The sequence below is a fragment of the Poecilia formosa genome, unplaced genomic scaffold (genome assembly GCF_000485575.1).
Source record: "Poecilia formosa unplaced genomic scaffold, Poecilia_formosa-5.1.2 Scaffold14, whole genome shotgun sequence".
In the NCBI taxonomy this organism is placed as follows: domain Eukaryota; kingdom Metazoa; phylum Chordata; class Actinopteri; order Cyprinodontiformes; family Poeciliidae; genus Poecilia; species Poecilia formosa.
This window is the reverse complement of record NW_006799953.1, coordinates 3,236,283-3,261,570: the sequence shown is the minus strand read 5'-3', so window position 1 is coordinate 3,261,570 and position 25,288 is coordinate 3,236,283. Positions and strand designations below refer to the sequence as shown.

The window sequence follows — 25,288 nt, the reverse complement described above, 5'->3', positions numbered from 1 at the left end:
TTTGGTGAATATAAATGTAAATACAACATGACTTCAGTGGGCGACTTTTCAAATGTTACTCATGCAGGAAGATAATCAGCTCCCTGTTCACAAGCCGGGCGGGTGGCGCCATGGTGCTGTCCGGTTCCATCGCCGGTCTCGAGGGTGTTTCCAACATGTCCCTGCGCAGGGCTACCAGCATGAGGAAGACCTTCAGTACAGGAGTCGCTGCAATCAAGAAGAAGTCCTTGTGCATCCAAATAAAACTCCAAGTGGTGAGAGAACAAATAAACCGCTAAAAAAAAAATGTTTCTCCTCTGTTAACTTGGTTCTAGAACTGAGCTGGGAGCTTATGGTGTATGAAGGGATGAAGTGTTTCACATCTGTAACCTTGTTTAGGATTTATTCTGGAGTCTACTTTGGGCCTTAGAGCGTTCGTAAATTGCACAATGCAGCTTAAAAGAAAAGTGTTGAGATGAAGGCCAGGAGTTGAGCTGCAGCCAGGGAAAATGATATATTGGCTGTTTTTATAGACTTGGGCTCTGCAGCTGCGTTAGCTTCCAACCCATCTAACCTCAGAAGTGAATCTCTATTGGATCTATATTTTTAGACTTTATCTAAGAAATATACATGTTTCTCTGCAGATGAAAAATGAGCTGCAGAAGAGTACATTGGAATTCATATTAGGTTTAGAGTGAAGTGTAGTGTACACTGATGCACCTAAACTCCGCTGAAAATTTTAACTAGTTAGATAGTTAAAATTTTATGTTTTCAGTTCTTCCTTTTAAAAATTTTTTGGAATTAATACATGTTTCTTCTTCCATTTGTGATTTATTTTGTCAAATTCTAACCACAAACTTGAATATACGTTTGATTGTGTTATGAGACTGCAGATAACTCTGAACACATCATGTCCACGGTGAAATATGGGGGTGGAAGCATCTTGCTGTGGAGATGCTTTTCATTAAGGAAGGACAGGGAAGCCGGTCACAATTGATGGGAAGCTGAAAAAGGAGCGAAATACAGAGCAGTTCTGGAAGAAAATCTGTTAGAGGCTGCAGAAAAACTTGACTGAGGCAGAAGTTCACCTCCCTGCAGCGCGATGATCCGAAACATACATCCAGACATATAATGGAACAGTTGATCAAAGCACAGTCATGTGTTTGAAAGGCCTAGTCAAAATCCAGACCGAAAACCAACCTTGGGCTAGATTTTAAAATGTATTCCCATTGATGCAGCCATCTAGTCTGACTAAGCTTGGACTATTTTGCAAAAATCTTGAGTTTTTAGATGTGCAGAACTGTTAGAAGCATATTTCAAAGAACTTGTCAATTGTATTTAAATATGGTCCTGCAAACTATATCTATAAAACACATGTCAAACTCGAGGCCCAGGGGCCAAATCTGACCCACCACAGCTTCTTAAGTGGCCCTGCAGACTACAGAGGGACGCATAAATAAAACATTTAAGATAACATTTGTGTTTTTGGATATTATTTTATCAATTAAATCAAAGCAGTTTTTAAAACTTCAGTTGAAATTAACAGAAAAACCACACATTTTGCATATTTGTGAGTTTATAGCAAATTCTTTGGAGAAAATGGTCAAAAATATTGGGCTTAAATGATGCCAACTCCCACCTGCAGGTGTCAGTATTTCTTACTTCTACTACATCACTGCTTCGCCCTTACTTGATGTCAAGTATCGCAAAATTTCTTGCAAATATTTCTGAATTAGTTTCACAAAAATCAGTGATTTTATCGCAAATAAATAAAAATCATGGAATCCTGGAGGGACTGAGCAGAATGAAAATATCTTCAATATTATTCAATTTTAAGAAACATTTATTAACTTGCAGACACAGCTATTTACTAATATTTCTACAGTTTATTGGACTTCATCAATACTTTCAGGCACAACAGGCCCTTAGAGAACATTCATGATTTTGATGTGACTCAAAATGAAAATGAGTTTCACACCGCTGCAATGGGAGGTTTAAAAAGCATATTTTTGAATAAAATACAGTAATGTTTGTGTTTGTTACATGACAAATCTGAGCAAAACCACAGACGATGTAAATGGTTTTTCAAGACACATTACACTAATAGATGTTTCCGAATGTTTGCACAAGAAATCCTAATCTTGCCCTTTCTTTTATAGGATGCCCTTCTTGACACGTTGCGGAGGTCTAGGATTCACTTTGTTCATTGCATATTGCCCAAGGCAGACGCTCTAAAGGCTCTTAGTGGATCCCTGTTCAAAGGCGGGGAATCCGAGGCTCAGGGGGAGAGTGGAGATCCTGGCTTAATGCAGCTGGATGTAGCCTTGCTTCGTACTCAAATACGTGGATCCAAGCTGCTTGATGCCCTACGGATCTACAGGCAAGGTGAAGAAGCTGCTTAAATCTTATACATAGCGAGACGTATTGCAATCCAGGCCTGCTTGTATATGTGCATTGGGGGAAAAAAAAAAGTAGCTGAATTTATTTTTTTATCCTGTCAGAAGGTCATCTCTGAATGATCACAGCTCTCCACAAATATTTGCAGAGCATAACGTTCTGCGACACCGACTTTTCGCAGGTTACCCCGATCACATGGTGTTTTCCGAGTTCCGACGGCGCTTTGATGTGCTGGCCCCGCACCTCACCAAGAAACATGGGAGGAATTACATCGTGAAGGATGAGAAGAGAGTAAGTAAAAAATAAAAAATAAAAAAAAAAAAAGTGGCGGTGGGTGTTGGGAGTGCGTGGGGCTGAAATGTGCAGCTTCACTGGTGGCCAAGCCCGGTGAAGATTGATGTTGTGAGGAGACGACTTCATTACATCTGCCCTCTGATTTGTCAGCAGCAGAGGGATGGAGAAATGGGCGTTCATCAGAGCCATAGCAAGGACCCAATCAGCTTAACCTCATCGGCGTCTCGCTCGTGAAATAGGGGAGATTAGAATTGCTGCTCGGGGAGTGTTTTTTACTGCAGTCAAAGCTAGAAATATTCGGCCAGTTGCAACTGTGATGCTTAGGCTGTCTGGAGAGGCATCTGTGTCTCTCTGCTCACCTACTGCAGCTTTTCTTTTCAGGTGTTTTTTTTTTTTTTTCGTTGTAGATTTCTGTGTAAGATTGAATTAGTATTTATTGATGAGTGTATTCCATCTCTTGCAGCATAGACCTTCCAGAGAAACAAGTATTTTCTCCCTTAGGGACTTGTTCCTCTTTTGTTGTTTTTTACACTTGAATATTTCAGGTCTTGATATTAATTTTATAATCATACAAACATAACCCAAATGTTTAAGAAGAGCTGATTTCAAGTAATTTAATTTATTATGGGAAGAAAGGTATCCAAATCAACTATGACTTATGTGAAATAGTAATTGCCCCCTAAACCTCATTACTGCCAGTGAGTCCTTTACATTGCTCTAGAGGAATTTTGGCCTGCTGTTCTTTGCAGAATTGATTTGTTTCAATCATGAATGGCATGCATGCTTATTTATTTTTGTCCCACCTCAGCATCTTAGTAGATTAAGTCCAAACGTCGATCATTTTATTTTATGTTTTTGAGCCAATGCACTTTGTAGTGTGCTTCTGTTCCATTGCCTAAGTACACTTGTGCTTAGGGTTATGAACTAATTTCCTTCAGGAAATTCTAGTAAAGAGCAGAATTTAAGATTCCATCAATGAGATCATGTTGCTTAGGTACAAAAATTGCAGGTAGCCTGACGCCATCACACTACCACAACCATGCTGGACTGTAGTGTAGTGTTATTTTGGTGAAATGAAGTTTGAACAAAATCAGTTTTAGTACTAATCTATGTTTTCCACTTTGGATAATGTCTCCAACAATCATTCATCAAAGTCTTAAGTCTTAGAGATGGCTTTCTAACCCTTTCCAGGCTAATAGATATTAGTTTCTACAGAACAAATTTCTATAGAACAAAAAACATGTTGTTTTTAGAGATTACTTTTGGGTACTTTATGTTATTCAACCAATGCTGTTTAAGGGATTTCTTAATTCTATGAACCAGGTGGTAATTAGCTCTGAGGATTGCCTGTGAAGCTGAACAAAAAAATACGGTTAACCACAATTAATGTAAAATTTAATAAAATAAGGCAAGGTTAGCTTGGAGACTTCTATTTTCTTTAGCAAAATATTTATATATATTTATATTTAGTAAAATATAATGCATTATTATAATACATTTAGGTTGTTTTTGTCTGCTATTAAAATTGATCAGTCATCTGAAACAGTTGTGACAAAAAAGTAAAAACAGGAGTAAAAACAGAAAAAAGTAAAAACAAAGTTGTCTTCTAGAAAAAATTGAGAGAGAGAGAGAGAGAGAGAGAGAGAGAGAGAGAGCGCATGAAGCACCAAGGTTAGGGTAGAGTATTACTGTTTTTCTCTGTTTTTGTGTGAGGGGCGAGTTTCTGTTGAAACACCAGTGAACAAAAGCCCCTCAGTACTCACGGAGAACCTCTGTTAGTGTAATCTAGATGTAGTCTTTGAGACTGGAGGCTCGAGTACAGAGTGAAAGAGCTGAGACAACAATACAACTTCAGTGCACATCAGCTAGTAGATGGACAGGGCAGAGAGAGTCTCAGAGACTGAGCTCATGGTGTGCTTCTGTGCTGGATGTGTGCGCTCAAAGTCGCAGTGGGGCCAAGAAATACCGGGGGTCATGTTGAGTAAGCCAGGAGCAGGTGGACTCAGAGGGACAGGTTGTAATTGGTTTTTGGAGGTTCTTAGAGCCAAATGTTTTTGTTTTTTTTTCCCTCATGCTTGTTGACTTTATTTCTGAACTGAATCCAGCTGTGACAGAAGAAAGAAAACTGTCTGTTACTTCTAATTTAAAGGCTTGTGGGTAGATCACTGTCTTGTTGTATTGTCTGTAATTAATCTTTCTGCATCCAAACATGGAGACACTGATGTTGTTGTACATCTTTACCCAGGCTGTGGAGGAGCTGTTGGAGTCTCTGGATTTGGAGAAGAGCAGCTACCACATGGGTCTGAGTAGGGTGAGTAAGAAAACAAGCCACTTTAATGTTCCTGCGCAAACCTTTTGCTTTGAATCACTGCCAGTTCCTTTCCTCTTTAAACCTTAACAACAAAGCTGCAGCACAACTTTTTTTTTTTCTTTGGTGAATGACACTTGCTTTCCTGGGAAGTGTGCCTTTCATTACACCTGTCCCTCTTTGAGGGTTGTTTGCTGTTCTTTTTATGGAATGCTGCCAAGCCCTGTCCCTTCATCTCACCTTTTTTTTTTTTTGCCACTAGCTACCCAAGAGACTCTTCTTCACACGATGACAGCAAGACAATAATTCTCTCTTTTGTTTCTGGTTATTAGAGCAAATTCTTGCTACTGATTTTGCACCATGACCCTCGTACAGGTACCCACCGTAAACATAGGATTGGACCTCGGTTTCTAAGCTATCAGCTAGAAAGTAGCTCTCAGCTAAGACTGAAATACAAAAGAAACAATAATATATATATATAAAAACAAAAAAACAGAAATGTCGCCACTCTTTTTAAGCACATAAGAGAGGAAGGGTTTGGAGGCAGCCTTACATTGGGCACCACAATTCAAAAAGGCTCAGTTGGCCATTCACAAAGCATGTCGTTGGCGTCATAGCAACCTGTCTCACTTGCATGCCAATTACGCCAGCCCCAAAGAGGCTTCCAGCAGTGGATTCAAAGCTCTGCGCAGGATAAAATCTGCCTTCAGAGATAGCTCTGTGTAGAAGAACAGCCTAGCCACCCGCATTTTACAAAGTACTGCATGCATCTAATGTTGAATGGTAAATTTCTGCCCAACTATTGAACCAAATTAAAACATAGTATTCTCTGTTTTAACCAAATACATTGCTCCTCCCAATTTTACATTTCCCAAACCACATTTTGATTTACCTTTGAAGCATTTTTACATGTGTAGAGTACAAAAAAAAAATATTATTGTAAAGACTTTCTTGCCTTCATGTTTGATGCACTGGCAGTACTTGATCCTTTGAAGTATAGAGGAGCCCAGAGCCTGTTACACTGTGTTGCACCTTTGGCCTAGATTAAAAACAGACCATGCTGATTGTCCAAGATAATAACTTAATCTCTCCTTTATCATTTGGATAAAGCTCTTAGGACTGTGGATTACACCTCTTCTTATTGATTTCTTTGCTTCAGTGCGTTTATTTAGTTTTCCAACTCACCTTTGTTTTAACTTTGCTGCTGTGCTTCGCTTTAAAGCAGGCCGCTCACTCTAATTTTCTCTTGGCTAAAGTAAGCACCGAGTGATCTCTCAATAATGTTTCCTTTTCGCTAATATGCATTTGTGTGACATTGTTTCTTTCTCCAGTTGTTTTTCAGAGCTGGGATTTTGGCTAAGCTGGAGGAACAGCGGGATGAGCAGACCAAGCGTAATCTAACTCTGTTCCAAGCTTCCTGTAGAGGCTACATTGCACGGCAGACCTTCAAGAAGAGGAAGGTATGAACAACACGCCTTTTATATGTAATTCATGTCTTCAGTTCGATTTGTTTATATAGCACAAACCTAAAAGGCACTTAATGAAAAGAGGTCCCACTGATATCCACATGTACATAATTAAATTTGCTCCAAATTCAGTTTAATCAGTTTGGATGTAAACACCAAAGCACAAGACCAGGGGTACTTTCTGTAAGAAAAACACAAAAACAAGAGAACACAAATTTAGTACCTCTTTCATGTTAATTTCAGCAGTAGCTCCATCCTGGAAAGAGATGCAGCTAAATCAAAATGTTTTGGTGTCAGTGGTACTAATAGAATTACCAAACTGAATTGCAAAAGTAGTTCTGTTAATTTCAGCAGTAGCTTTCTTAATAAAATATAAACATTGAAAGAATGGGCCAGGAGTGAGTTCTATTGAAGAGAAAATAAACTAAAACACTGCCAGCGATATTTTCTGTGACAGGGGAAAAAAATAAATCAAGGATAACACACACAATCAATTACCTTAATAGCCCCGTCAATGACTCTATGTAGAAAAGAGGCAAAGCTAAACACAGAAACCCTGGACGTCCAGCATTTTTTAGTCTAACACTAAAGATTTTCAAAATCCTATTAAAATGTAAAAGTTTAAATATCTTTCTTTTTATGTATTCGAAGGAAACAAACAATATTTAGTTTACTTTGATGGCTGTTAAAATACACATTTATATGAATGCAACATTATTGTATTGGAGAAGTGAGTAAATTAACAGGGTGATTTTGTTGAATGGAAAACCTTAAAGGTGAAGAATTTCTACAGGGCTATTTTGAGGGCCTGTTTGGTCTAGACTTTAGGGTAGATCCTACCAGCGATCCTGCAAATCTTCAACTAATTACAAATAAGCACTCTAAATCTTTTGCTCATAGCCCTGGCCTTCGTGTGATCCATCCAATCATCCATCACAAGGCAGAACCATGGCCATTTCTTCTGCGTGCCCCCAAGAATGCACCCTTATCAGGCATGCTGCTGACTCGCATAGCCTCCTGCTCCACCCCACTTCCATTTCTCTGTTGGCATGCATGGCTCCATCTCTCTGGACTTAATGCATGTCCTCCAGTGATATATGGCACCCCACACTTCTCCATCTCTGTGATTACTATTTAAGTGAAAGTGCTGCTTCAGCCTGCTTGCGATGAACCAGCAGAAACAGAATCAATGCTCCTGCCCTCCATCAACAATGACAATGTGCGAGGCACGGAATATCTTGTTTCACTTGCATGTGATGCAAGTAAGATGATTAAATGGTCAAATTTTCTGTAAGATTTATCAGTGGTGCATGAATATGACTGATCTTTCTTCCGTTTCAGTTTTTTTTATTGCTTTTTTTTGTGTTTAATTTGGGTTCAAAATGTAATACTTATAGTTTGGAACAGTCCTGTGGTTCACGTTCTGAACTTGAAAATTATAAACAACAAGAAGCCATCAAAATTTCAGGGCAAAAGGGCTTTTACAAAATCCATTAAGCAAAAAAACTAAATATTCCCTCTCCGCCCTCATCCCTTCTGTCTCCCACTAATGTATCTGTAATAGAAAGATTCAATTTAATTTTTTATCTGGCGTTTATTGATCTGAAAATCAATTTAGCTTGGCAAGGTAACATGTTAAATACAGGCATAGCTGTGATGATATCTTCTGCTGATTCTGTCAATTTAGAGGCACACGGTTGCTGTTATTAACTCTGCCCGTTTTATTGCTAAAAATTCCCTAAAATCCCTAGATAAAGCTGAGACTCCTCACTCTTTGACATAAGCACCTCTATGCTACACCTACTCTCAAGATTTTTAATTTATCTCTCACTGAACCATCAACATTTCCATTGAACAAATAACTAAAACTATAAAAAGTGATTTGCAGCGCAGCTTATTAAGCCTCAAGTGCAAACTTCTCTACTTGTGAGCTACGAATGTTGTTCTCAAACTATGAGGAAAAAGTATGGGAATTATGGTTCTAGAACATTGACCTTTGCTTCAAACAAAAACCTCTCAAGGAAAAGGGCAGTGGAAAAATAAAAGTTCGAAAAATTTCTTCTGTGGTGCTGAGTGACAGATAAATGACCTGCCTAAATATCTGCACAGAAATATTGCTGGCCAAACAAAAATGATGCACGTTTTTCAGGCTGCAGGTCAAATGCAAAGTGTATTTGTCATGCTGTCAGAGTCCTGGCATGTTATGTAGTGATGAGGAGAATGCAGAGGAGGAACAAGCCCAAGTTGTAGTTCATTGGGTTTAGAGTAATATATTAAGCTCAGCATAGTTCACACACACACACACACACACAAAAAAATCAAATGTCAGCTTCAGAGTCCCACTGTGATCAGTTAAAAGCACAAAAAAATTTGGATTGCACAGGGTTAGTTATAGTACAGGGTGCCACAGAGCAGTGCACACAGAATGAAATTACTGATGGCATATTTCTCCTCCACAGTAGGGCTGAATCCACATAAAGCAAAGTTCTGCAGAAGCGTGGTGTAGGTGTGATAAATACGGTGTTACAGTTGTAATTAAATAGTCATGAACGCAGCTGTGAAAAAACCTATTTGTCAGAGCTGAGTAGGGCTACACTTTGTGATGAATGGGGGAAATTAATTGAATGGTATGTACAAATACATTTGAAACTTTGCAAAGACACACAGTTTGGGTGTTTTAATTTCTTCTGCATAGAAGCTGTTCCTTCTGTGGTTTGAGTTTATAATTTTTATATCTCTACCTCAGGCCATGCGAGTGAAAACCCTCTACTGGGCATTAGATCACAGATAATGAGGCTAGTTCTATGTTTTCTCCATTGCATAGATATTCTGCAGCTTAGATTATACCATACCCAACCGAAGTATGTTCTGCTCTGGTAGTCAAAATAAATCTAGATATTACATAGCTTAATAGATAACAATGCTAAAGATGTTCTTATGCTACAACTAGGTTTTCATACAGGATTCATGCACAATACCATATAAATCTGCTTGGGTGTATTTGCTTCTGATGTCAAAATGTTTACCTAATGCTAAAAGCATGATTGAGCCAAAGCATAGCAAGTTTATATTTATCGTGTATCCATGCCACCCCTGAGTGAGCAAGAATTGGATTTGTTGTGATTTCGTGCAGACACATTCTGTCCATCAGATTAGGTTGTTAATCTTCCAGTGTCTGTCCAGTCTACTCTACATCCCTTCTGCAATTAAGCTGAGACAGGGGAAAAGGCAGTGGGTGCAAAAGCCCCCTGCTAAGAGGAAGAGGAGGAGAAGGAAGGAAGCAGTGGGTGGAACAATCCTCCTTTTCATCTTGGTAATTTAGCCATTTAAATGTTAGTGGAGTTTTTTTTTTTTCCTCCTTGTTTATACAGCTAAATATCACTGAGACATGGGGTCCTGTTCTCAAGGGAGGGCTGTTGATGTTGTTTCATTTAATTTGACGCTGTCCTCCCCAACACCTGTTTCGGAACTCTTATAATGGAAATTGTGGTATTTTTACTGGCATCCTTGCAGAATGTTTTTTCTGACTTGAAGTCTAACAGACACAGTAATCTTTACTGTATTGCCATCTGCAGCCTGTTTGTGTTTTCTTTTCAAATGCCCTGGTTAAATTCAACACCATATTAGGTCAATGTGGATTCTCTGCATCACAAAGCAATTTTAGGTTTTCCTTGTAATGCAAGTTGGGCATACTCAATTTCCATAAAAACCTTTTTAAAAGATTCGTACTTGAATACTTGAGTTAGAATAGTTCCTCCACATGTTGAGTCGTTGTGTTGATTTTAAAGTTGTAACCTGCAGACAGTTTAGTCTTGTCATTAGAAAGAAAGTCAAACTATTAGCGCCACTGAAACTGTATTATATTAAGTAGTCAATAAATAATGAACTCCTTAATGCTGTGTGTGTGAAGCAAAAATAGAGTACAATTTCATATGGCCCTGATGATTAACAGCTCAGTGAGCAGTGGTTAATCAGTGTGACATAGAAAAATTGCAACTGTAAACACTTAAAATCGCTGTACATGCACTCGGGATTTGTAAAGAAAAATAAATCATCAGGATAAGAAGGGGTGTTTATTAACATCTGCAGGAAACTGAGTTTACATTATTTTTAGACATGCTATTTAAGATCAAAGGTCTTTTGCTGCAGATTTCAGTTTGAAGATTTATTTTCTAATTCAGAAGAGACTTTATATAAAACTTAAGTTTTCATAACTACACAACAATTTCTCGTACTTTTCTGAAGTTTTTCATCTGCTGCTAAATTGGGAGCATTTGGTTAGCACAGCTAAACCTCTCTTGAGGTTGAGAGATCCTACCAGCCGTGATGAAGCTCGTGGCTCAGTCTAAGAGCAGCTGCTGTGTAACTTCTAATTTAACAGTAAAACTCTGACCCTCCGTGTGACAGCTCACTTGTCAAAGCTGTCGAAAACTACAGAGCGGGATTTACTGTTGGGTTCAGACTGATTATGCCGCTTCGCCCAGAATAATCAATACTTATTAACTGCAGTGCTGAGGCTGGATTTGTTAGGTAAACTTGCATGGGGTGGGGGAGCAGGGGGATGAGGCTGCAAACAGCTGAAAGCAAATGCTGCTCCTATCATCGTTAATGACTTGTCAAATACATCCCTGTGTGTGCCCTGAGGGGATTTTAACAAGTAAACTGTGTCCTCTGAGTTAATATTAATGTTTATGGACATTTATTATAGCAAAAACATGGCAACAGTTAAAATATGTAAAGCTTTGGTAATTTAAGGTAGATTATTTTAACAGCAGGTCAGCATTTAAACAGGTGATGACAGAAAGATGTGCAACATTAAGGTGATTGTTTTTAAATTTTTAGTTTCGGATGGAAGCACTTCAGAAAGTTAATGAAGAGTTTCTGGCAATGTTCAGAGTCCTCTTCCTGCAGCAGATCCAAAATAGACCTTGAACAGAGAGTAGATCTCAATGTCCTTCTGTACCCTATACATGCCTTCCTGGCCGGTGCCCTTTATAAATCCAGGAGAATGTACTGGACCCAAGTTCAACATCCATCTTCTCGAATTAGAAAATGTATTTAATAATTCATGTCAAGTCACAGAACAGACTTTTTGAAATATCGACAGTTACTTAATTACAACATAAAAGTGAGTGTTGTGTATTCAGTGGATATACCTGTTGAGTCAGTAGACCAAGTGTTGTGACTGCAGGAAAATCAAGACAATGGCTGATGCATATATGTATAAAGCTCTGGAAAAAAAATTAAGAGAACTATTTATCATTATCAGTTTCTTTGATTTTATTTTTAACATTGTTCCTCAATGTCGCCGAAATTCCATCCAAAAATTTAGCATTTATTTGCAGAAAATGAAAAATGGTCAAAATAATGAAAAAGACGCAGCACTTTCAGACCTCACATAATGCAAAGAAAACAAGTTCATATTCACGTAGAAACAACAATGTTGTAACTCGGGCGGAGTTAAAAAATCAATATTTGGTGGAATGACCATGAGGTTTTCAATGGGGTTCAGGGCAGTGGTCTGCAAATTTTTTTCCAGAGCTGTAAATTTTTTCCCCTGTTCACACAGTTTTGCTATGCATTGCTTCCACCATTGCAGCATGCAAATTTATTCCTATTCATCTGATGCATATATGTTAGATACAGTCTCTACTTGCAATGATGTTGTGAAGGGCATTTTTTAATTTTGATTTCCATCCTGTTTATATTATTCTTGATTCAATTAGTCACCACCACAGTTGAGAAGCAGATAAACAGCCATGGTGGCTTATTGAATTGATTTCCATCTCCCCTCCTATGCCCTGTGAATATTTATGGAGCATCCAGCCGTTGAATGTTTGAATAATTATTGCACAATAATATCCTTTTGCACTCTTGCTTTTACCTTCATATCACTGGGAAAAAACTGATAGGGCTCCGTAGCCTCTTGTGCTATTTGAATTGTCCAATCTTAAGAGTTAGATTAGATGGCAATTTGCCTCCGGAACGGTTACCGTCGAGCGGTGGTGAAGCCACTCAGACACTTTCTGCTTGATGTATACAGATGTGACAGGAAGCCCCAATTTTCTTTGATTTATATTTCCTGGCATGTTAACCTTGTGAAACCGTGCCAAGCCCATGTGACAAAAATGACAAAACCACATTTTTTTTCTTGTTTCTTTTTTTCCACCCTCTGTTTTTTTCCTCCCCACTCATTCAGCTGTCTCCTCAAGGGGACATCCTGACATTTTTAAAGTCAGCAGGCACTAACTGTATTGGTTGTTGTCCTTCAGGTACCCTACAAATCTTTTTTCTGCCTTTTTTGCATCTAATCAGCACCACATGCATGTGTTGGCTTGCAGATTAAATCATGTTTATGCATCTGGTAGACACTTTTAAAAGCAACCTACAAATATGGATATAACATTGCAATCAATGTCAAAGCTAACAATGAGCTACATGGAAGGTTCTGTCAGAGGTGATTGGGTGGCAGTGCAGATATAAAGGGAAGAGCAGTGGATGAGAGTGCATAAAAGGGGGTAGAAAAGTACAGGGTAGGTGCGAGGGCCATCCTGGGGGAAGGTATTTGACCTCAGTTTTAAATTCAAAATGTATCCACATTTTTACAGGAATAAATGTGCTTCATGAGATGCAACATAACTATCAAACCATAAGCAAAAATGTTCTGTATGTATTCAGTCCTATTGTCAACTCTGTAAAGTATTTATTGCAAATGTTATCCTAAGGAATATTTTTTTATCAGTTATTTTTAAAGCAGCAATTCAAACTTTATTGATTTAATCTGGACTGCAATCCCCCTCCCATGTCCCAGTTTATTTTTCTTCTCAGTTTAATGGGGTTGTTGGGAATTCTAGAAATAAATATGCTCAAATCTCTTATTTACTTTAACTTAATAATATAATAATATTTTCTGAAGACTTTTTATTTTTCAATATTTTTAACAGATTATGTTTGTAATCCCTTTTTGGGCCAGTTTATGCCTAAAAAATCTGAACAAACTAGGATATTTTTATATAACCTGCTGCTGGTATATATTATACATTAGACTCACAACACCAAATAATCTTTTAATAAGATTATAGAAAATTACATTCAATTTGCAGTTGTCAAAGCGAGCATAGAATGTCTGCAAGGTGAGTACAAACTGAGACGTATCCAGTAGTGACAAACGGCTCCTACCAAATCTAAAAAGGTTTGAAATAGTGAAACGGTAACCTATCCAGCATCCAGATATTTATGAGGAACAGTCGCCCCCTGCTGGCCTGGATGTCCAAAGTAGGGGCCGCATGCCTCTGACTGGATTTGAATATATTCTTTCTTGATTTTTAAGGCAGAGCCTATGAAAAAAAGCAACTATAGCAGCTTTCAGAAAAATCTGTCGTATAGAGCTCCAGGTGCTGTCATTTTTTGAAAGGCATTATTTTCAGTAAAAAAAAAGAAAAATCACTCGTACCCACGCTTGCTCTCTTGCGTATACATTCCCAGGTCTGCGTGCCAATTTTCACGACTGAGAGTGCTTTGTTTCTTAATCTTGGTTCACAATTGTAACTCATCGCACAGTCATACAGTTGTCACACCGTCTTAATTTGATATGAGAACCAGAATGATTATCCATGGTGCTCATGGAGCCTAATCTTTTGTTTGTTTCCCTTTCTTTTTAGACTAAATATGACAAGTGAAACCTGCTTAAATCTTCTGCCAGAGAATTGCTGCATTTTGTTACACGTTGAAGCTTTGACTGTGTGACAAATCCTAATTGGTTATAGAGAGTACCTTCAGGGCAAAACGTACCTGATGCTGCGAATTGTGTTGCTCTAATTGGGTTTGCCCATAATCTGCCGCTGCTAGAGAGCCTCATGCATAAGCAGCATGGAAATCGTGTAATACTTGGAATGAGCTGCCGACATGTTTGATTTAATTAATCAAAAATTAGCTCCCAGCCTTGGAACGCACTCTGTGGAAACTCTCCAGAGGAGGCAGGCAAGTCCTGGGATAACTGCTTGGCTATAAACAGGCAATCAAACACATTAAAGATGCAGTGTTTCTGGAATTCAGTTTAACAGTGTTGAGGACGAGAGATTACTGGTTGATGAGTTTTATAATGTCTCTGCCCCACTGTATTCTTTTTTTAATTATTTGTCTATGACATTCTCTTTTCTTTTCTGCAATTAAATCATTAAGAATGTGTGGGAAAGAAAAATATTGCGTCCCCTGCACATTTTTCATACTACAAGCATAAAGTTAGATGCATTTTGTTGGGGTTTTAATGTGACGCAGTAACACAAAATAGTGGAAATAAATGTTTGAACTCTACTGAACAAACAGACTCATAAAAAAGAGGTAACAAACTAAGACAGGTCAGGGATAAAGTTGTGGAGAAGCTTAAAACAAAGCGAGGGTTATAAAACTGTATCGCAACCTTTAGTTGTGTCTCATAGGGCACTTTTTAAACTCCGTGTAACTGAAAACCTACCAAAACAAGGCAAGAGAAGCATTAACCAGAGAAAAGCCTCAGTGCCACTCTGAAGGAGCTTTGCAGAGATTTGCAGCACAGGTGATAGAATCTGTAAACAGGATAACTATTAGTTTTACAACAACAAAGTCCCACACAGACAACATGTCTAAGTAAGAGTTCTGGTGATACAATACCCATATCGAAGTTTTTGGCTGACATGCAAAAGGTCAGGCATGGCAAAAGAATTAACACACCATGGAAGGCAGTGTCATGCTGTGGGAATGTGACAGGGACATGGAAGCCGGTCAGAGTTTATGAGAAAATGGATCCTAAAAGGAAAAACTGTTTCAGCAGGACAATAGCGAAGTTTCCATTAGCCATGGAAATTGCACAAATTGAAATTACAAAAATAAATTAGCTTAATGGAAACATGCTAACTTTGGCCATATCGAAATAGAGGTATTTTGCAAAACTGCAGTGGAAATGCTTTTTTCACATCACACAAGTCACGCCATCAACTACCAGAGAAAACCACAAAAAAAGTCAAGAACTAGCAGGAGGTTGATGGTTTGTTTTTGATTTCTTTTTCAGACCATATTGCAGCTGGCTCCACCAGTGATCTCACAGCATTGCACAGCTCATAAAACATTGTGTGTCATTCGAATGTGTTGAATTCATAGCTCCTCTGTAAAATTACCGACTACAGTTTACCCAAAATGCTGCATACATAGCTGCTCCTAATTATAAGGGGTTTGTCACTCCAAAGCCTGAATAAGACGCCGATGTCTCTGATGGCTGATAGACGAGCACCAACTCAAAGAAGATATTCCATGTAACGGGTTACATCTGTTGCTGCCATGACTTTTAACGACTTATTGCATGAACAAGCTTTATTCAGGTGTGATTTTAATTTCTTAATTGATGGAAACAGCAGTTTCCAAAACAAAACAAAAATTCCCAACATTAGTAGAACGTAGACAAATATTTGTGCACATTTGTAAAGGACTGAACAGGTCCTTGAGTGATCACAGCTATTGAGTGATCATATTAGTGCAGTCCCAGTCAAAGTCAAATTGACTCATTTCAGTTCTACTGAGGTTAAACTGTTTTTCAAAAAGAATGGAATAATAATGTTGCGCATAATTTTCACGTGTAAAACTTGTATCGTCATAGTTTTGACTTGAAGGAGCTGAATACAAATGTACCTCACCCCCTTAATGTTTTTATTTGTAGGAAAATATGAAAATCATTTTCCTCTTAGAAACTGAGGTATTTTGTGTTGATCTCTCACATAATGTCTTGATAAACTGGGTCGGATACATCTGAGTGTAATGTACCGGAGTCATGTCGAATATAAAGAACATGCACATGATTTTCATCTCGAGTTACTAGTTACTAGCGTTATATACTAATGCCTGTGTCCCAGCCTGTTCAGTTCTATTTTTATCCAGTGCAACAAATGCTCACAATCAAGTTAGCGAGTCTCTGTGGTAACTGCCTCTCCATATGTGTTCAGATCCAGGACCTTGCAATCAGGTGCATTCAGAAAAACATCAAGAAGAACCGTGGTGTGAAGGACTGGCCTTGGTGGAAGCTCTTCAGTACAGTTCAGCCTCTCATTAAAGTCCAGCTCACCGAGGAGCAGATGCGAAGCAAAGACGTGAGCAAGCCTCTCTATCACCTTCCCCCTACTCACCCTACAGATTCTGTTCAATTGCACAGCCTGATTTCACTATCTAAACAGCGTCACCTGGCACGCCTTCACACGTCCTGAATGACTTAATAATTCACAATTTACTCGTAGCATGACGTGTAAAAATCTACCGCTGTGATCTGTGCTCCAGGAGGAGATACAGCAGCAGAAAGTGAAGCTGGAGAGAGTGGAGAAAGAGCGGAGTGAATTGAGACTGAACACAGATCGATTGGAGAGCAGGGTGGGTCTCTTTGTCTTTGTCACGGCTTTCGGGGAGCACCGTGTTTGAGATTTGTGGTGGAGTCTTGCCGCCTTTTTCATTCTGGCTAAAAAAAAAAAAAAAAAAAATTGATCAGCAACTTGCATAAGAGTCTGCAGTGTGAGCACACTGCAGCCGTTCCTCTCACGGGTTGTATGCCACTTCTTGTGTGTGAACAGATCTCAGAGTTGCTGGCTGAGCTCGCCGACGAGAGGAGCACCAGCGAGTCGGCTTCCCAGTTGCTGGAAACTGAAACGTCAGAGAGACTCCGCCTGGAGAAGGACATGAAGGACCTGCAGGCACATGCACAAACAAAAAAAAAGACATGAAACACAGTCCATTTTCCCCTTACTAACTCTTTTTCAATCTTGACTTAATTACTGCATTACAGGTTAAGTTTGATGCCATGAAAAAACAAATGGAGTCACAGGAGATGGAGCTCATGGAAGCACGTCTCACAAAGGCGTCCGAGCTCAACGGAGAGCTGGACGATGACGACGATTCCGGTTAGTTGAACTCAAAACTGGCCTTGAAGATAAGTTTAAGGATTTCTCATGCAGTCAGGGCCCTCTCTGCTAACAGAATCAAGGCTTTTTTAAAGCATTTATTTCAAATGCCCTAATTGATTGTACTTTTGACACCAGCAGCAGCCTGACTAAACCTCCCTAATGGGCATGTCAGCTCAGGTCAGTAACATAAATACTGAATCGCAGTTTGAAAATTTCCCCTACACTAATTGTAGCTGCAGGAATGAGTCCTTTGCTCGACTGTTACAGCAGGAAACGTGGCAGTAATACATTTTTTGCAAAGTACTGCTGAGGATATTTCCCAAGTTTTGGGTTTACGGCTTGCGGATTAAGATGTTCACTCCCAGGCATACAACTAATGGCCACTGATTGGTGTCCCCCCCCTTTTCTGCAAGAAAATGGAGCGCCTGCTGAGAGCTTTTTGTCTATGGGGCTTTATTCCCCCCATGCAATACCGCCCCCTTCAACCCACCTCAGCAGACAAGCCATTACAGAGCATATCAGAATTCTTAGATGAATGAGAAAGTAATCGTTGGGATCAGAGCTGGTGGCCCTGCAAGTTGTCATTATGCTATATATATGCTAATGAGCAGCACTAATGGAGGAGCCCGTGTTGGTATGTGAAGGAGAAATGGACAGCCTCAGAAATGATAAGGCTTGGAAATGAACCTGAACCTGAATGCCTGCCTGGCCGCTGTTTTAGTTCTGATAGCCTGTGACAGCTCCAGAATTAGGGTCGGCGAAGAACTGCGGAAAGTGCCACTTAGATGTGTTCTTCTCTTACAGCTATTGTTGTGAGCTCAGAATTCTTACCTGAGGTTTATTCAAGATTATGGTTGAAACGCAAAGGCTGCTTTGTAGTTTCCTGTGGAATTTTTTGACCTCGTAAGGTCATGTTTTGATGAAAGAAGCTTTATTTCCTGAAGGATTATATTATGTCGGTCCTTGAATGCGATAACCATCTGAGCCAGTACAGTGCACTCGATAATCCACAGCGTCCATCAAATCTGAGCTTTTGAGCCGCTTTTTGCTGTGTACCCCCGCTAGGCCTGCATTAAACGCGGGAGACACCCAAAATGTCACAAAGACATTTTCTGAACTGAGCGCCTTTTTTCTCTAGGAGGCGAGTGGCGGATAAAATACAATCGAGCCATTCGGGAAATGGACTTCACCAAAAAGAAACTCCAGCAGGAGTTTGATGACAAGCTGGAGACAGAACAGCAGAGCAAAAGACAAGTTGAGAGAAAGGCAAGAAAGAATAATGATGCCTCCTCATGTGACTTTGTCTATTCTAATGTGCGGCATTGATTCACAGTAATCTTTAAACCTAGAGATGCACCTAATACAATTTTGTGGCCAGTTTCTGATCTCCGGATTATCTGAAACTTTGAACTGCAAGTACTGATTTTAGCTGATTCTGATTCCTTATCAAAGACTCTGATGTGAGAAGACATAAAAACGGCTTGGAAAATAATAGTGTTAGCCTATTCTGCCCTTAGCTATTATTAATTATTAAAGATGATACTAAAGGTAACATCAGGTAATGTAAGTGAGAGAGCGCTTGCTGTAAACAGTGTTTTATAAGAACCAAGAAAACCTTTCCATTGGCATTGCGAACTCTCTTTAGTGTCTTAAATTAGTCATTAGTTCTGTCTTAGCAGTAATCACAGCTTGCAAAACAGTGGTTTGCACATATGTAGACCACAAATCATTCATACCCAGGTATGTTTAGTCTTAAAGTGATCTTTGAATTTTACCAACACGTTTCTGTGGAACCTGAGTCTGATGGAGAATCAGTGGAAGGAGCGAAAGGTTAGGGTGATGGCAACGAGGCGTTGCAACTTCAAAGACTAAGATGAAAGGCAAATACACTAGTAAAAATATGCAAAAATCTGCTGAGCATGTAATGGGAAGATTTTTCTTATATATATCAATGACGACTTTTACAATGATTTTTGTCACATTTTAAAAATGTGAATAAAAATACATTTTGAAAGTACAATTTAAACCATTTAAAAAGTACAATTTACCAAAAATATTTTGAATTTTTCTTCCTGTATTTAAAAAAAATATATATTTTCTAAAATTTTTTCCCAAGAATTGATACTCCCTTTCAGTGTTTTATTTCACATCAGATGTAAACTTATTGGTTGATTGAAAATAAGTTTATATCTAAATTTGCCAGGAGTGGTTTTTCATCAGTCAGAAGTGGTCAAGCCCAAATTCATGCAGTTCCAGCTTCCTAATTTATGGGTGCATCTCTATTTAAAGTCCATTAATGTATTTCACGGTGATACCTATAGTGCTATCAAAAAAGAATATTTGTGCTAATATTTCTGTGTGTTCACACTGCAGCTGGCTGATTTGCAGACAGATAATGAGGATCTGCAGCGCTCTGTGCAGCAGCTGAAGAAGAAGTGCCAAAAGCTGACTGGCGAGCTGCAGGACACCAAGCTTCATCTGGAAGGCCTGCAGAGCCGCAACCACGATTTGGAGAAAAAACAGAGGAAGTCAGTCTCAAATGTGCTTCGCCTCTTCCGTGTTTTAATTACCAACACACATCTCAGAGAATTTCGAGCTCCGCTCTTTCCCGGGATTGCCCAACGTGATGGCCCGCTCACATAATGCCCAAGTTTTCTGTAATTCAAATAGTGGCTGGGATGGTCGGTAATCTGCAGAATTGCATTAGTGGAGAAAATGACTTAGACTTTAAGCACTTAAGAAGCTATCGCTGTGGTATAATGTGATCTCTCCCCTGTGGCTAATTGAAGATGCTCTGTGGGTGAAATTATTTTCAGCTGCACTTCAGAGGGAAATACAGGGAATTACGACGAGCTGTCAGCAGGAAACACTTAGCTGTTAAGTTCACTAACAATAAGTGTTTCTGGCTGTTAGGATGTTGGGAAAAAAAAAAAAAACATTTCGGAGACGACTGAATGTCATGGGGAAATTTTTAGCCAATGGAAGGAAAAGTGTTAGAGAGAGATAAAGTGAAATGTGAGTCTTTGAATGTGAATGTCATTTGTAGACAAAAGGGAAATACATTTTTACAGAACTGGCTCTCAGTGTACTGTCTCACCATGTCATCAGTAGATTAACAGCAAGATTTTTGTCCTGTATTAATATTTGAAATGACTTAGGGTTTTTTTTCCCAATGATATTTTTTGTGCATTCAAGTTGTATATCATAGTGCATGCAGTTCAGAGTTTTTTAATCATCTGCTTGTATGTGCCCCAGATTTGACCTGGAGCAGAACCAGGCTCAGGATGAGGTACAAAGAGAAAAGAGTCAGCGGGAGAAACTGGCTCGCGAGAAAGACATCATGACCGGTGAGATATTTAACCTCCGCCAGCAGCTGCAGGTAAGCTTCCTCTTTCTCCTGGTCTCTGAGTGATATGCTGTAGCCCCGGCGTCGAACTTCTACTGTGTGCCTCTCGTCCGCAGGACAAGGACACAGAACTGTGCGCCGCAAATGTGAAAGTGCAGCAACTGGAGGCAGAGCTGCAGGATCTGTCCTCCCAGGAGTCCAAGGACGAGGCCTCTCTGGCTAAGTTAAAGAAGCAGCTTCACGACCTTGAGGCGAAGGTGAACGATCAGGAAGAGGAGTTGGATGAGCAGGCGGGATCAATCCAAATGCTGGAGCAGGTATACGTGCTTCTGTAGTTTTGAGACTTACTTTCAGAAATTTCACTTTTCCGAAACATGAAACTACTCCAAAAATTATTAATTCTTGCTAATATCGCCTCCATACATCTTATGTCACAAGCTGCAATGCATGTCCTTATCTTGCTCTCAGGCTAAGCTGAGACTTGAGATGGAGATGGAGAGGCAGCGGCAGACCCACTCCAAAGAGATTGAGAGCAAGGATGAAGAGGTGGAGGAAATCAGGCGGTCGTGCAGTAAGAAGGTAGGCGTTGCTCATTTTCACTCTTTGTGCATTAATTTTTCTTATTCACATTCTTTCTTCTCTAAGCTATCAATTAGCCATGCCTGTTTAAAGCAGCACAGAGAAACAGACACTGATGTTGACAAATGAATCACAAGTTCATTGTATTTAGTCCAGCATATGTTTATAGATCCTTTCACTAATTTTTGTCTTTGAAACGGAAGCAAAAATAATTTTGCATTATTTGTCATGCAAAAGATGAAAGATTTGTGACATTATCGAGAACCAAGTGATGATAGATCTGTATGTTTTTCAGTAACCTTGCTGGATGGATGTACAGGGCTTTGCAAAAGTGTTTGCAGCTCTTGATCTTTTTTCCATTTTATTTCTTTAAAAAAAACTTCAATATATTTTATTGGGTTTATACCTGATCAAACAACACATTATAGACATTGTGTTGGACATGAAAGAAACATGCACGGTTTACATAATATTAACTAAAGTACAAATCTTATACACATTGTTTGCATTTGTAGTCAGACCCTTGAGTTAACATCTACCAACTGCACTTACAGTAGCAAATCTTTCAGGCTATTGCTTTTCCAGCTTTTTATATTATTCAAAGCACTTTGAACTGCCTTGTTGCTGGAAATGTGTCTATATAAGCAAAGTTATCTTGCCTTACAAAAGACTGAAATGTATGCCCATTCTTTTTCAAATGGCTGTCACATTGGATGGAGAACATCTGTGAGAATTAATCAAAATGTCCATCAAACCTTTGTAACTGATTTATTCATTGACTTAAAAAGAAAGTCTATAGTGGCCTTTTTTTTTTGTTCTTTTTTATGATTGAAGCTAACTACAAAATGAACCACTTGAAACTTAAATATGTGCCATTTAGGTGACTTCTGAAAGCATTTGGGTGCACTGAATTTTTTTTTCAGGGATATTGGAGTGAAAGGGGTTAAATACAAACGTGGGCCACAGTTTTCTACTGTTTATTTGTAAAATCAAAACAAACAAACAAAAAACAGCATTTGCATAATTTTCCATTCACTTTGTAATTTTGTTGGACTTTATCACAAATTCCCAATAAAATACGTAGAGGTTTGTGGTTGAATACTTAGTGTGGTGGTGTGAATACTTTTGTAAAAACATCTGTGTCTATAATAAAAGTGGTTTACAAACAGAAGAACATATTTTGTCAGATGCCAGTAACTGTTTGCAGCCCGAAACAGTGACGTCTAACAAGATAGGTCATGATGCATGTGTGACTTTAACTGATATTCGTTCCCTGCGTTTTTGACACTGTTGTGTCCTGCAGCTCAAACAGATGGAGGTGCAGCTGGAGGAGGAGTACGACGACAAGCAGAAAGTCTTGCGTGAAAAACGGGAGCTGGAGTCCAAGCTTCTGATTGCCCAGGACCAGGTACTGCCTTAGCTCTTTGCCTGTGCGGCAAAGTGTGTGCGATTTAAACGTGGGCCACTTGTCTTGATTGGAAATAAAATGCTTTTGAGCCCTGAGAGGTGCTCTAAGTTTAGATGGAGGCGAGATGGTCATGTGTAATAGTAATAACTACAGAGGAGTGATTCGTTATTCAGGTTAGCCAGAGGGATGTGGAGACAGAGAAGAGGCTAAAGAAAGACTTGAAGAGAACAAAAGTCCTTCTGGCTGATGCACAGATCATGCTGGACCACCTGAAGAGCAACGCCCCCAGCAAAAGGGAGATTGTCCAGCTCAAAAATCAAGTATGTCCTCCTGGGGATCGTTTTGCTTCTAATTCAAAAGATGACAGTACTGTAGCCTTTAATAAGTGACAAAAATAACTGAACAAAAGAGGCTTTTCAGAGTATAGAAATTGTAACAGTGAAGAAATTCTTCATCATATCCAGCAGGGATTCTTGATCTCGGCCCACTAACGTTTGTCCTTCGCTTCCTTCCTGCACGTTTCCCGCTGTGCCTCGCAGCTGGAGGAGTCAGAGTTTACTTGTGCAGCAGCAGTGAAAGCTCGAAAGGGCATTGAGATTGAAATTGAAGATTTGCATATTCAAATGGAAGATGTGGTCAAAACCAAGATGGCGGTGAGTTTTCACATCTTTTTCTTTTACACAGTGGAATAATTGAGTGTATGTTCCAACTAATAGCACTTTAGCTTGGTTTTCAGTTTATATCCAACACAAAATGCTTTTTTTATCCAAAAAGTAATTAACACTGTTTACATTTTGACCCATTAGTGCCTACACTGTTTTTCTTCACATAACTGAAGCTTTTTTCTGTACTGGTGTGGTTTTTTTTTTAATTCACTTTTCTAATGAGGAAAACCCCCCAGAAACAACAATGTGTAATTACTTAAGGGCCTGTGCATATCAAATTCTCACTCTTCAAATTGCAGCAGGGTTCTCATTTATATGCATACAAGAGGCCATGCTGGGATATTAAAATAATAAACGCCCTTTGGCATATGTCTGATTTGAACATTTTGCTCTAATGGTTAAATGAGCTTTGCTGAATGTTTTTCTTTTTTTTGTTTCGCAGTCTGCTCATTAATAGCTGTCTCACGAGACTTCTTCCTACATTTTCGACTCATAGACTGAGGATATTTGTGTCTCTTGGGATGACGCACAGTGTGCTGTGTGTCTCCGTTTTGGTTTTTAATTGCTACATTTATGGCAAGGGAGGATCTCGCAAATGTTTTAGATTAGAGAATTCATATTGAGAACTGGCGTTTTACCAGCTGAAACTCCAAATAGGACATCGCCAGTACGCTGCACACACTGCACTTTCCCTGGCCTAAATGAGCCAATTGATTATCTCCAATTGGTGTCATCCTCTAGCCAGAACCCTGACAAGACTGTGTTTCAAAGCAGGGAGATGAAACTCTGGGACTGCTCTGGCTTTGGCTAATCACCGTTTATCATATTTAATAGCTCATGAATAAATCCTGACATTTTGTGCTAAGGTGTGTTTTTCTGTCCGTTTGTCACTTAGCTGGAGGAGCAGGTCAGCCGACTGCAGAGAGAGAAGAACGACTTGCAGTCTCGCATGGAGGAGGATCAGGAAGACATGAATGAATTGATGAAGAAGCACAAAGCAGCAGTTGCACAGGTAGCTGAGCCTTTGAGAAATTTCAATCATCTGTTTGAATGGATTTGAAATGTCACCGCAAACACCGGTAGTATTCTTAAGAAACTGGCCATGAAAAGATTTATGACCGGTCTACAAATTAGCACAGGTTGAGGTCTGGGAAATATCAACGCTAATTAGTCAAAACAAACAGAGAAAAAGTGCACTAAAGTCAAGCAGACCAGACCAAATCAAGTCGGACAACACACCATCTGGTTAAAAAAAAAGAAAAAAAAAAAAGAAAAACCCACCACCAGAACAAATATGCATTCGGTCCAATGATGTTTTGTTTGTGTCCATTTCGAATGCATCTGTTATATGTTGGAGCACTTGGTTGGAATCCTTTCTGATGCGAAGGCTTTTTTCAGACAGCAGTTTGTCTGTCCATTTGGTCTGCATCTGTTTCGTCTGATGCCTTTTGCCCAAATCAGTTTTGTCAGATGCCAGTCAGTCTGTTAGCATTTAGTCTGCTGCTCTTTTACGTCAGGTGGGCTAGTTAGATGGTGTTTACTTTCAGTCTGATATAATCACATTGGATCTATCAGCTTTTGATCTAGTTTAAACAGATTCTCTGGGTACAAAAAAAAAATCTTGAATAAAAATACCACATTATCAGAAGACAAAAATGTGACCTGATCAATTTCACTAAACAAAACGGCAACAATTATTGTTGTCAAAACATCACACAAAACCACAACCTTGACGTTCTCCATTGCCAAGTGTTGCTTAAAACGAGCCCTTAGTTTAATCCATTTATTTTAGAAGATTTTTTTTTCTAACGGCTTATAGTCTTGTTTTTGTTTAGGTTAGTCTGAGTCCCTTTGGTATATGGTTCAGTCATTGGTTTCTAGAAACCATTATTCGTCTTTGAGCATTTTTTCTTTTGTGCGATAATATTTT

General features: G+C 39.1%; 1 protein-coding gene across 6 annotated transcripts in view; it reads left to right on the top strand.

Annotated features, from left to right (window-relative positions):
* Nucleotides 1-25,288, top strand: part of LOC103133935 (unconventional myosin-XVIIIa) — a 106,982-nt gene that overhangs the window by 59,769 nt on the left and 21,925 nt on the right. For all 6 annotated transcript variants that reach the window (XM_007545926.2, XM_016668321.1, XM_016668318.1 and 3 more), the window contains 18 exons: nucleotides 68-254; nucleotides 2,139-2,364; nucleotides 2,558-2,667; nucleotides 4,916-4,981; nucleotides 6,310-6,438; nucleotides 16,416-16,559; nucleotides 16,744-16,833; nucleotides 17,031-17,150; nucleotides 17,243-17,357; nucleotides 18,499-18,626; nucleotides 19,734-19,888; nucleotides 20,616-20,739; nucleotides 20,823-21,023; nucleotides 21,175-21,285; nucleotides 22,589-22,693; nucleotides 22,867-23,013; nucleotides 23,233-23,346; nucleotides 24,254-24,370. In XM_007545926.2, the coding sequence (XP_007545988.1) occupies nucleotides 68-254; nucleotides 2,139-2,364; nucleotides 2,558-2,667; nucleotides 4,916-4,981; nucleotides 6,310-6,438; nucleotides 16,416-16,559; nucleotides 16,744-16,833; nucleotides 17,031-17,150; nucleotides 17,243-17,357; nucleotides 18,499-18,626; nucleotides 19,734-19,888; nucleotides 20,616-20,739; nucleotides 20,823-21,023; nucleotides 21,175-21,285; nucleotides 22,589-22,693; nucleotides 22,867-23,013; nucleotides 23,233-23,346; nucleotides 24,254-24,370 (2,389 nt within the window). The remainder of the gene's footprint in view (nucleotides 1-67; nucleotides 255-2,138; nucleotides 2,365-2,557; nucleotides 2,668-4,915; nucleotides 4,982-6,309; nucleotides 6,439-16,415; nucleotides 16,560-16,743; nucleotides 16,834-17,030; nucleotides 17,151-17,242; nucleotides 17,358-18,498; nucleotides 18,627-19,733; nucleotides 19,889-20,615; nucleotides 20,740-20,822; nucleotides 21,024-21,174; nucleotides 21,286-22,588; nucleotides 22,694-22,866; nucleotides 23,014-23,232; nucleotides 23,347-24,253; nucleotides 24,371-25,288) is intronic.